At 41.5% G+C, this 12367-nt stretch overlaps 1 protein-coding gene across 10 annotated transcripts in view; it reads right to left on the reverse strand.

The window, feature by feature from the left end:
- Positions 1–12367, reverse strand: part of fam13b (family with sequence similarity 13 member B) — a 64034-nt gene that overhangs the window by 11617 nt on the left and 40050 nt on the right. For 9 of the 10 annotated variants that reach the window (XM_034543801.1, XM_034543795.1, XM_034543800.1 and 6 more), the window contains exons 8-11: positions 6714–6758; positions 3167–3253; positions 2545–2692; positions 979–1076 (exon numbers count right to left, since the gene is read on the reverse strand). In XM_034543801.1, coding sequence (XP_034399692.1) covers positions 979–1076; positions 2545–2692; positions 3167–3253; positions 6714–6758 — 378 coding nt within the window. The remainder of the gene's footprint in view (positions 1–978; positions 1077–2544; positions 2693–3166; positions 3254–6713; positions 6759–12367) is intronic. The other variant, XM_034543798.1, reaches the window with a different exon arrangement.

Below are 12367 nucleotides of genomic sequence, written 5' to 3' on the forward strand. Positions count from 1 at the left end.
CTTGAACAAATAACTAGGACTAAAAGTAAAGTGGAAAAAATACTCCCAATATGTTCCCAAATTGTAATTTTTAGGGGACATATGGCTTTAGATAATTCTTTCTCCGATATCTGATTTGTTGTTTATTGCTATGTAAATAAATCAAGTGGAAACACTTAAATGTTTACAGCAAGCCAAGTCACCTCACTGACATTCAAAATCTTTGGCTTTAAGCAAAATCAAAAACCACTGCGGACGTAAACTTGGCAGAACAATTTCACGATGATGAATTTGGAGATCCCAAAGTACTTTACTCATAATCCTTCAACCCTATTTGGAGCCAGCTGAGGAGGAGTCACAGCTTCAACTGTTGGAGAATCTCACATGCGTTACAACTAAAACCAATACTTCTATTGATTGTTTGATCCTGCTGAGTAACGTTGACCCTCTTTCCTCTGAATAGATTTAATCATTGGCCTGAACCGCTTAACATTGCGTGACACAACGACCACAGTACAAGAAGTGTGCTTGTTAACCATCGGAAGCTGGAGGTGTGATATAGTGTGACGTGTCGACCTGCAAGGGAGTGCAGTGTGAGTTAATATGTGTTTTCTGTGTGTGAGAGACAGAGAAAAGTCTTTCTCAGCGTAAAAATGAGCGATGCAAATGAGTGATCGGTGCAATGCCACATTACTGCACATATTAAAGAAGTACATTTCTTTCTGGGAAAGATAGAAGTCCTCTTTTCACATTATTGGGACTCACAAGGCACCAAGCTACTTGTGCAGTAACACTAACACACACACACACACACACACACACACACACACACACACACACACACACACCTATCTAGCCTGTCCAAATGAAGCCTACAATGTTCCGCCATAAAACATCGATCTCACTCTGATAACTTTGGTTGTATATATTCTTGATATAAAAAGGTGAAACTTAAATCGACAAAGTTTTGAAATCAAACTGACAGTCCACCCAGCTCACCTGGCAGTGTTGATGTTATTCTCAGCATCTCTGACGGCCTCTGCATCCAGGTCCATTCCCGAGCTCTCCTCCAGGGCGGCGCCAGAGTCAAATGTATCCTGGGAGAAAACAGAAAGAATTTGCGATTAATTTGATAGTTTTTATGAATGGAAATTAAAAACGTAAGAGCCGAGCAAGTGACATTAAAAGGCAGGAATATAAATCGGACATGAACAGGTGCATTCTTACTTTTCAAAACTACACACATCAGTTTCACTTTCTTTTGACTCTAAGGGGACACTTATACTTTTACTTAAATGGTAGAAATAAGGCACAAATAAATATTGAATTGAGCCCCTCTGCACATTAACTCTCATAAAGTTTACACCACAACTACCAAGGAAAGCATTGGGATAATCTTTTACATAAATATATATAATGAGTAATATAATTAATAATTATTAACTGATCCCTCTAACCCTTTAAAGTGCAAACCTGAAAACAAACCAAAGTCCAAGTGAAGAGGTTTTTTTCCAACATACAAAACTGTTTTTATTGTGGTCATCATATCTAATGCTGCTGCTTTATTGATGATTTAGGGCTCTGAACATGCACACCGAAGTGTTTGTGTTGGGTTTGTCAGAAAAGAAAAGCTGCGGCGGATATCACACGACTCTGTGGAGTGAAGGAGTTATGTTGAAGAGCAGGAGGATGACTGATGAGTGAATGTGACATTGGTATTCAAACTGTGATGTAAAGAGAGTCAATGGTGGGTGTGTTGATTGTAAGTTGGCCCCCAGGTGTTGCTGTCATTCTTTGGTTATGGGCTGATCTATTTAAACAGGTGGACTATTGTTTAAAGAGGTGACAGGTTTCTCATTAGTCCCGGGGCCATGTTCTCTGCTGCGTATCAAACATTTCTTCCTAGTGGTACCATATAAGAAATTAAGAGAAACATTTGCATGGATTACAAAAGTAAAAGTAAGACCCATTTCCCTGCAATGAGTCGACCTACTATGAATCCCAGAGGGTGTAACAAGTGGATAAGATTGTGGTTGATGCATATATATCTTTGGTCAAACCTCAGAAGCTTTGACACTGAGCAGCACCTCTTTAAGTTATAAAAAAACACAGCCTCTGTGACTCAGCATAGTTAATAATCTGTGCGTGCATTAGTAAAATAGGTCTGTTCCAGCTATTGTGACCATCAGAACAGAACAAAGATGGACTGTGCTGATAAAATCAAACATTCAGCCTTGGGACGAACCAACAGACGGAGACAGGAAGGGAAATATGCTGCCGGCCCACACAGCAACTGGCTGGGCTCTGTGTATTGTTTTCTAGGGAAATGTCCCTGTGTGTGTGTGTGTGTGTGTGTGTGTGTGTGTGTGTGTGTGTGTGTGTGTGTGTGTGTGAGACAGAGAGAGAAACATGGATTCTGTGCTCTCTCGGATGTGTGTGTAGTTTTTTTTTTTACGTCTATTAGGCTCAAACCTAAAATATCACCAGTGTGCGTTTGAGCATGTGCAGGTTTATTGTGCAGCATGAATTTGACGGTACGTGTGTGTTTCTGTGTCTCCGACAAACCTGTATGTCTTCCTGGCTTTGTTGTATGCGCTGCTCGGTCTGTGTGAGTGGGGTCTCCCCTTCTGCGTCGCAGGGACTGTCCTCGGGGCCAGTTTGTTGCGCATCGTATCCATGACAACCCGGCTCTGCAGGCTCACTGGGACTCACTCTGGAGAACAAAAAAAGGGAATAAAAAAAGATGAACTCAAAACACTGCCGCTGTGCCTTTACGCTGGTAGTGCGTGTTAACCTATTACGGCATGCAGCATAAAATGCTGTGACATGTTGTTTTGTCTCAGAGGTGACTGACCACTGGGCAGCTGCTCCCCTAAACATGTAGGGTTTGCTAATTAACATCACAGCTGTCAACCTGTTTACTGGTAACCTGAGCCACCCGGCTGGCTTCGTGCCTCCGTACATAATGTTCACTATGGCAAATATGGTCCTTTAAAGTTATCAGATGTCCTCAAGACCACTGAGGAATCTGAGTAAAGCATGTTCCTACCAGCAGGTGCAAAAAGTAGAACACAACTTGATTTGGTGTACAGCGCTTCAGTGTGAAAGTGAACATGATCCAAGTGTATTTATGTGTGTGCTTGTACTGTATAGGTGTGAATGTTAATGCGTGTGTCTGCACTCTCACCCTTGGCTGTCATAGTTGGTGTCGATGGAGGTTTTCAGCTCAAAGAAGTGCTGCTCAACGGCGGCCCTGATGGTTCGCTGGATTATCCTGGGAAAAAAAAACAACCAGAAAACACACGGGTGAAATTCATCAAGATTTATATGTGTATTCACACTTTGTTACAGTTTGTGGTGCATTACGTTTCACTTTAAAAAAGTTGGACATCGAACCCTGAAAGTGTTTCATGTTGTTTCACAAAAGGCAAGCAAGGCAGTTAGTTACTAATCAATTGCAGTCTGATTTTAAAACCGTTTAAAAACGTGTTAAATACTGCGATCAAAGCCAAAGCTTTACATGGGTCTCCAGAACCGCTTTGGATAAGATCCTGTAAATGTGTTTTTCTCTGTTTATTCAGCAGCGGCAGCCAATACACCGGTCCTCTTAAATCCACATAAATTAAGCCTCTAATATCAATCGATGTGGAATCCTGCATTCTTTCAGGTTGGTTGATTCATATCAGTTTAGTATTTATTTACCGCTCTCCCCATAGTTTGCATGTCGAAGTGTCCTTGAGCAAGACACTGAACCCCCAGTTGCTCCCCGGGCGCTTCACTGCAGCCCACTGCTCCTTAATAACTAAGGATGGGTCAAATGGAGAGATTAATAAAGGATTCATTATTATTATTACCGGAGAGCCCTAATACGGCAGGTTGTTTTCAACCTGTGGTGGATCTGATATATGAATAATTATATTTAGTTCTAAACAGAGAGTTCAGGGCAAGAAAATGATCAAATGAATATGAATGATATGAATGAAAACCGTCTGCAATAATTTGTCCTGTAAAATATTAATCTTTCCCCGAGTATGTTGCTTTTTTAAAAACTGTAATCTGCATTGTATCTGCATCACTAACATGAACCAAAATCAAAAAATGTACTATCTTATATTTATATGTAATCAATCAAACAATCTGCTAAACAAAAAAAAAAACGATCATCTTAATGTTTTCACAGTAAAATAACTTTTGAATAAATTGTTAAATAGCTACTATCTTCTGTACTTCAAATTGGGTTTAATGACGTGTTAAATTATTGAATTGTCTCAACATGAGCTTAATTTGTGTGCTATTTTGTTCAGTTCTACTGAATCCAGTGCATTGTTTACCCATTTAATTAAGACATTATCTTCAGATTAAGGTTCAGCAGTAACCCGTAATGATGCAATACTCAAATCCTTCCTCACATAATCCTACCTGTCATCATCAGCCTCTGCTAATCAATTAGCGACTGGAGCTTTTAAATGACTAACCGATGTGTTTATCTCCACGCAAACAACCGGAGTGTACGTGGAGGCGACAATACAGTAGGATACATTTTCAGAAAAATTTATCCAACATTGTGAGAGCCAAGGTTTCTTTTCCATTCTGGGCGATTTAACACGTCCTTATTAAGTAAAAACAAACCGGTTCCAGCTATGAAAGGATTAATAATGCTTAAACTATGACCCAGAGAGGAGAGAGCACATTTATAGGCATAAAAGGTAACAGCAGCGGTCCCGCTCTGACCTCCACCACACTGACATGTGACGGTTGATCCACAGGCTCTACGGAGATTGGATTTAACCACATGTGTGTGATCATAAAGTATCCCTCCCCTATTTACTCTGGCTTCTTGCAGGCTGTTAGCTTTGTTTTCTCCGCCAGCTCAGACAGCAGCGGAGGTTGAAGACATTAACTGGGAAAACGCCCAGCTCTCCTCAGACTCCTTCACACCACCTGCTGCTCCAGATGCGCCGTACGCCATCATTACATCGAGTTTGATCGGTGTGTGTGTGTGTGTGTGTGTGTGTGTGTGTGTGTGCCCCCCCCCCAAAAGTTGTTTTCTATTCTTTATATTTCTCTAACATCTCTACTTTCAAATCATGGTAATATCTTACTGGGTGTGGTGTATACAACATATTTATACCAACAACGTTACACAGCTATAAATGGAAGACTTGGAGCTGGAACATAATGGTTTAAAGCATTAAATCCATTACCATTTAAGGTAAAACTCATGAAAGTGTGTGTGTCTGCCCGCCCACCCGCCCGCCCACCTTCACCTTCAGCAGCAACTCGACCTCTAAGTGTCGAATGTTCTCCTAATAATAACCATCTCATGCAGTAAAAGATGATGCGCTCGCAGACTTTCCCTTTCACACACGCGCGGTCAGCAGACGCAGACGTGTGTGTTTTGCTGCCGACTACATTTCGTCTGAGTGGTTTCATGCCTCCCAACAGAGCAGAACCCCTTTGAACACATCCTGGTAGCGAGACACAAGACGGTCTATGAAACCAGGGCAACAAGCAGAGAGCAAACACATGGAGGCCCCGGTCCACATTATTTAAGAATTTAATACTTAAAAAAATAAAATACATTTGTGGTTTTCAATCTGTCCATTCATTTGCTTTTCATAATTGCTTATTCATCTCGTTGTTTGTTCGCTTTCTTGAAATCTAATCCTGACCAGTTTTGTGTTTATCCAGACGAAGTTTTACTAAAACTAATTTAGCAATAAGTTCAATAATGAATTAGTTGACGTAAAAATGAATCAGCAACTATGTTGATAACCGATTCATGATTTAGGTCATTCTTAAAACGATAAAGCCAAACACCTGTTCCAGCTGACGATTGGCCTCTTTTCTCTGGCTTGTGATTTTAGCACATTTGTATTTAGGAAATAGCAATTATCAGAAATGTTTTCGACATTCAATAAACATGACAATTTAGCAAATACCTTTTTTTGAAAAAAAATAAATACAAATCTGCAGATTAATAGATAACATGTTGATTGATGTCAGCAAATGCAAATGGTTACATGATAAATGATGATTGTTGATTAATTTTACTGCCATTTTGTTCTCTTTTGTTATTGACGAGTTGAATTAAGACTACTGACTTTCAGTTTTCACGTGTTATTCCTGAGAGAACTTTGTGTGCTCAAGCTTATACATGGTTGGGTTATAAAAAAAAATCAGCCACAGTGGCTGATTTTACTCTGTGCCCATGTCATGCAGTGAAGAGGCAGCGGCCCGGCAGTCATGTGATTGCTGAGTTCATGTCCTCGGGGCTCTAAAAGCACAGAGTCACACAAAATGCTTTAGTTTAGTTCCATAAACAAAAACACAAGGCCTTCCTCTTTCCTCCTCATCACTTCCTCTGAACCTCTTGCTCTTCTCCCAACTCTCCACAGCGCCCCTTGCACTTCTTCTTCTGTTGATTCTTATTATGTCATCTGCCTCTTGGCCTTTTACTTCCTCTTTAACACTTCAGCCAACATGGCTCTCTTACGCCCCCGTTTACAGTTTTAGATCACCCTCTTCAGAACATTTGAAGAATAGCTGCCCGCTTAAAGATTTGTTTCTACAAGCAAGTGCACATCAATTTAAATGTGAGTTTCTTAGTGGAGCTGAAATTCTGCTGGTGCATGTCTGTAAGTTGCTACAGTGTGTGTACATAAAGAAGTGCCTGTTATCGTGAGTGGATAAATTGCTGGTGAGCGTGCCTGTGTGTGCGTGTGCGCACTTACTCAGCAGAGTCAGCAGGCAGGATGGATATGGGGGAGAGGTGGGAGCTGTAGAGAGAGAGAGAGAGAGAGAGAGAGAGAGAGGGAAAGCCAACAAGGTTAGAACATCACGTACTCCTCGTCTCCCTTCTCATGCTGACATGAAATGACCTTGGAGTGTGTCGGGCAGCAAGAGTCAAAACGGGGGAGAAGAATGACAATAACCATGAATACATCTGGGCATACTCTCTCCGTCCGTGTGTGTGTGGGTGTGTGTTAAATCAGTGAGTAATATGTTTTCAGTGCAGTTGTCTCCTAATCTAAGATCCCCTGTGCCAAATGACAATCCCAAGAAATGCACCCCACACACACACACACACACACACACACACACACACACACAGGCGCCACTCTGGGTGGGTAGATTGTTATTTAGGCTACAGCGCTCTGCTGAACCCTGCTGATCAGATAGAAGGGTGTGTGTGTGTGTGTGTGTGTGTGTCAAATGTGTTCTTTAATGTTCCTCCATAAGAAAAGGAAGCGTGTGTCATGAAACATGGATCAGATGTGCCTGTAGATTCAGCAGCCTGCCGCTGGCCTCATAAACATACACACACACGCCAGGATTCCAGATTTATATAACACTCCTACACACACACACACACTACACAAGGTCATTCACATTATGCCCAAGTGCACATCTCATATATAGTGTGTGTGTGTGTGTGTGTCTCAGACAGCTCATCTCATTAGGAAAACAGCAGCTGACATTATGCAACCTTTTTGTGTAGATGTATGTTGGCTCTAACACAATCTCTCTCTCTCTCTCTCTCTCTCACACCCACACACTTTATGCAGTAAGTCCTGCGGTAGATCGATATAGACTGAATTATTGATGGAAGAAAGGAAACAATAACATCCTCCTTCTTTATTCTTCTTTCTCTATATTTTCTTCTTATTCTTCCATTGGTTCCATCATTGCCACCCAACTCTCTTTTCTGCCCTCTCATTATTTCCCTCCTGATGTTAATTTGTCTTTCTATTTACATCCCACTTTACATCCCATTATTACCTGCGTCCTTCTTTCTCTTCCTCACTTTCTCTCATTCCACCCCATCATGCTTTATACAGAAATATCATATCCCTCTTTATCCTTTTTGTCATCTTTCTCTCAAGGTCTTTCTCCACGGTGTTTCTTTCCTCTCTAATCTCCCCCCGTCCTTGTTTCTGGCTTTGAATGCAACACAAGTGTCTGACATTCCCCCTCTTTCTGACACCGTATCCTTGATCGTGAATATGTGAGTGATAGACTCAAAAGGGAAGTGTCGGGGGAGATCAAACCGTAAGCCTACCAAAACTGCCCAAAGAATGTGGGTGTGAGGGAAGTAGTGAACGGTAAAAAACAGACGTTATTTGTTATTTTCTTGCCCTCCCAAGTCGACTTAATAAATACTTGGATAATATTAAACTAGCTTCTGGCTTTGTGGAATCTATTTTTGAGTCCATAATTATGCTTTGTCATTTGAAATCCATCCTCCCCTTGTTCTACTGTTAGTCGGCGTAGAGAAGTGCCCTTTAAACAGAAACTCTTTGAGGGCTCTCTACAGCAGCGACTGATAACATTTGACAGCTCAGGCCCTCCTGCTGAGCTGTACCCTAAGGGACCAGGCTGGGTGGCTGCATCACTAACAATAGATCCTCGATAGGGTCTTCAAGGACGTTACGTAACCTACACATGAAAGTGGCAAAGATAATATCTCATCTTACGCCATTTTGCCCCCGAAGACTGAAATTGTTGTGGCCTTCAGGGTCCCGAAAGCAGCAGCAGAGATAACATTTCTATCAGCGTCCGTGGAGCCCTAAAGGACCTTCCATGACACCTTTTATAGGGCCCTTTTGAGCTTTTCTTCCCTGCAGAGAACACCGTGAAGGGCAGATAGGACTGAGTGTCCTCGGTCCCAGATGGAGTTGGAAGGGGTTTTGATGGTCTCAAGGTGAGAGCTTTCCTTCACTAGCTGTCGGACTAACAAATATGCTTTACACCCAAGAAGAGAACAAAGTATGTTGCAAAGCACTTTTGGTTCAGGCACATGACCGATGGCAGAGGACGACACACCCGCCTCTACTTGTCCTTTGAACAAACATGCAGCTTTCCATTCTGTTGTTTTAATATTAACTGCAGCAACCATCATTACTTTCGTACAATGGCTTAAACATTTAATAATATATCATTCAAGCGATAAACAACATACTGGTATTTTGCTCTGACAAAAGTATATTCACAAGAAACGGGATGCACTTCCAGGCACAATTGCAATGTTGCTTTTGAAGTAGTGATCTAGAAGTGTACTCCAGGGTGCGTCAGGTCACCGTGGATTTGGTGTCAATGCAAAAAGTGCCTATCTGGCAACATTTTGAATTTAAAACCAATGCTAAACTATGCTATTTAGTGGAGTTGCCTTTGAGCAAAATGCTCAGAACGAATTTAAGTTCCTTCTGGTAATCAATATATGTAGGGCTTTTATTGTGAAAGATAGGAAAGGAAGGTGGGAAGCTGTAATGTTGACAATGTGGGAGCAATAAACAATTCGGCGTCTTGGTTCAGACTACAGAGCCTCCATGTTTTTATTTGTGTACGCGCAACTCATAAACCTCGGCACTCTGCAGGTATTGCGCGTTGTCAATTAATATGTTTTCAGTGTTGTGATGAAGTTTAATAACAGGTGTGAAACATTCCTCACCTCTTATGTGGCATCTCAAACAATAGAGCACATTTCTGACCACGCCCGACTAGGTGCAACACACTGGACACGAAACATAGACGTTTGAATATTTACTCATATTGTTGATCTTGGGCCTGCAACAAGGACGCAGGAGTGTTGGGAATAACGGCTCCGCTTTCGAACGTGCTCCAAGTAGGTGGGATTAGATCAGCTCCTGCCCTACGGACGACTGGAGAGGTAGCCAAAGAACTTGATAACATCTTAGGGAGTCACGCCTTCAGCTAGCAGACGGACAAACACTCTTTGATCACGTCTCAGGCGCAAAGAAGCGGTGATGATTAAAGCTATTTTTACATCTGCTCATTTCTGGGAGCTGCCTATTTTAATTGGTTTGGTTAAAACATATTATTTATACTTCATTTATTATTTTTATTACTAATATTATTGAGCTATTATGAGTTCAGTAACCGCTTTATCAACTACATCAACTAAAGACATCTCAGGTTGGTGGTGGAGTAACATGAATTCTTGACAGATTCACTCAGATCCCTCAGCCTGATAGTATAAAAGTAAATACTACCATAATATTACAAAGCAGCATCTGTCTATTCACCTGTGTTTGTTTTCCATATCAACATTAAAGTTATGGTCTTCTTTGATTTCTCCCAATGTTTTTGAAAACTGCTTTCTGACGACATTAATTGAAACCTCAAGAGCATCGTGAAATGTTTGTAAAAGGTGGACAAATACGTGCAGATCCATTCTTGAAGGGTTGCAGTAACTGAATCACACCTGTCATCTACTTTAACGTGGGAGAATAGATCGATGTGGACTCCATAATCTACACATTACTGCCCCCGCATGTTTTACTGGTAATGAAGCCATGAGCTTTGCGCTTACCTAAATGGAACTTTTAGTGTACTGCGTGTACTATTATTCTTTATATGATAATGTTAGCTCTCATTTTACACCTCCAGAAGGTTTGTGACCTTCATATATGTGCAGATGAAATCGTGGATAAGCTGCAGCAAAATATAGAACTTATTTCCGGCTTGTTTTTGTGCTCTGGTCCAAGGTGACGTTCTTGTTTTTACTGTAACTCAGTATGTTAACAATGCACGGTTCAATCCAGCTTGCAATGTCTCTGCTGCCTTTCAGTATTTTGGCCAAGTTACTTTTTGTTGTCCTGTAAACAACTGGCCTAAACGTATGTACAAGACACCACATATCACAAATATAGACCAGGAGTTTACTGCAGATCTTGAACGCTGTTATCAGTGGCCTCAGCTGACTGAGTGACTAAACAACAAAGACGTCTCAGCATCATCGTTTCGCCTGCTGCGTTAAATAAACAAAACGTCAACAGAGTGACTTTGTGTCGTCAGTGCAGATGGCGAAGAGGAAAAGGGCTGATAAAGGGCGCCTTGACTTATTTACAGCATGATTCTGGTGGCTCGATATAAAGGAAACAAAGTGTGTGCGTGTGTGTGTGTGTGTTTGTGTTTGTGTGTAAGGTTAGTTGTGATTCCACAGAGGTGCCGTTGTCAGCAAGCCTGCTCTGTTCTGGCTGGGAGGTCTTACAGGCTGCTGCAGTCTACGCATTCACCCACACATATACACCCCCCCCCCCACACACACACACACACACACAAATTCATACCACCCATATATTGTAAGTCAGGGTGCATAAGACGACACATTTCACTGTGTCTCTTAAAGCTTTCCCTTCACACAAAGTTTGGCAAATAGTTGTCTGTGAACCAACTAATTGATCAATTGACCAATCGTTTCAACAGTAATTATATAAAAATATTTTTCTAGAGCATACTTTGGTACTCAATACTCTTTAACAACTTCCTCCAATCATGACTGCACCTTTACATGCCTCAGATATATTAAAACAGTATGTTGTGGCACTCTGAGATTCTTGAATGAAAAGAGCCTTACAAATAGAATGCATTATTTATTATTATGTTTGATTGAGACAATACTGATTAAATTAGGACAACTCCCGTCTTGTCGCAAAAATGCTGACACATTCTCCGCCAGATCCCTCTGCCTACTTTATACTTGCGTAACACAATATCAGCTGCTAAGTAATGCCTCGCCCTGTTTCTGTTCCTGGACAAGAAAAGACACAGACTTCCTCACGTCTCTGTATTCTTTTTTTAAATTTTTTTTTATCTCTGCCTGGTAACAAAACAATAAGCAAGAATGCACAATCCAATCTCATTTCCCTCCATTCTTCCATTCTGTTATGTAAAGATACATCACTTAAAACCTTCCACTAATTCATTCACACGTTGATCCAATCTCATGCCATTTCTCCTCTCTTGAAGATGCTTATTCATTCAATTATCTACCATCCAACCGCATTTGCCTTCACCTCCACCCATCCATCCATCCATCCATCCATCCATCCATCCATCCGTCCATCCGTCATGTATTCCAGTCAGACTCGAGACGTTACGTAACCCTGATGTTTACCTCTGAAGCAGAATGTCACAGGCCATTCTTATTTTCCCAGCTGTGTTTCTTTCACTGTGATCTGTCCTGTTTGTTTTGTTTCAGCCTGAAGGTTTTTCAGAGTGATGGTTGTCTCGTGTGTCTGGACGGCTGTTTGTCAGATTCTCTGGCGTCTCTTCTCCCGTTGCCCAGTGCGGGTTAATGAAAGTCCAGTGTGTTTTTTATTTTCCAACATCCGCAGAGAAGTCGGCTTGACTTTTAACCAAACTCAGCACGATTTCTGACGCTTTTGTCTTTTTGCCTGTTAACCACCTGACACATCTCCTGTAGGAGCAGTATCAAGCTGTTAGGCTTGTTCTGTCTGAACTCTCATCCTCTCCGTCAGGTGTCTCCTCTGTCAGTGTCGGGTCTGGCTATAGCTCGGCCTCGTATCCAGTGGCTCGGTTATCCCAGTTGAGCACTTTGAGGTGTCAGCGTCAGTACAAGCAG

The sequence above is a fragment of the Cyclopterus lumpus genome, chromosome 10, assembly GCF_009769545.1.
Source record: "Cyclopterus lumpus isolate fCycLum1 chromosome 10, fCycLum1.pri, whole genome shotgun sequence".
Lineage (NCBI taxonomy): Eukaryota > Metazoa > Chordata > Actinopteri > Perciformes > Cyclopteridae > Cyclopterus > Cyclopterus lumpus.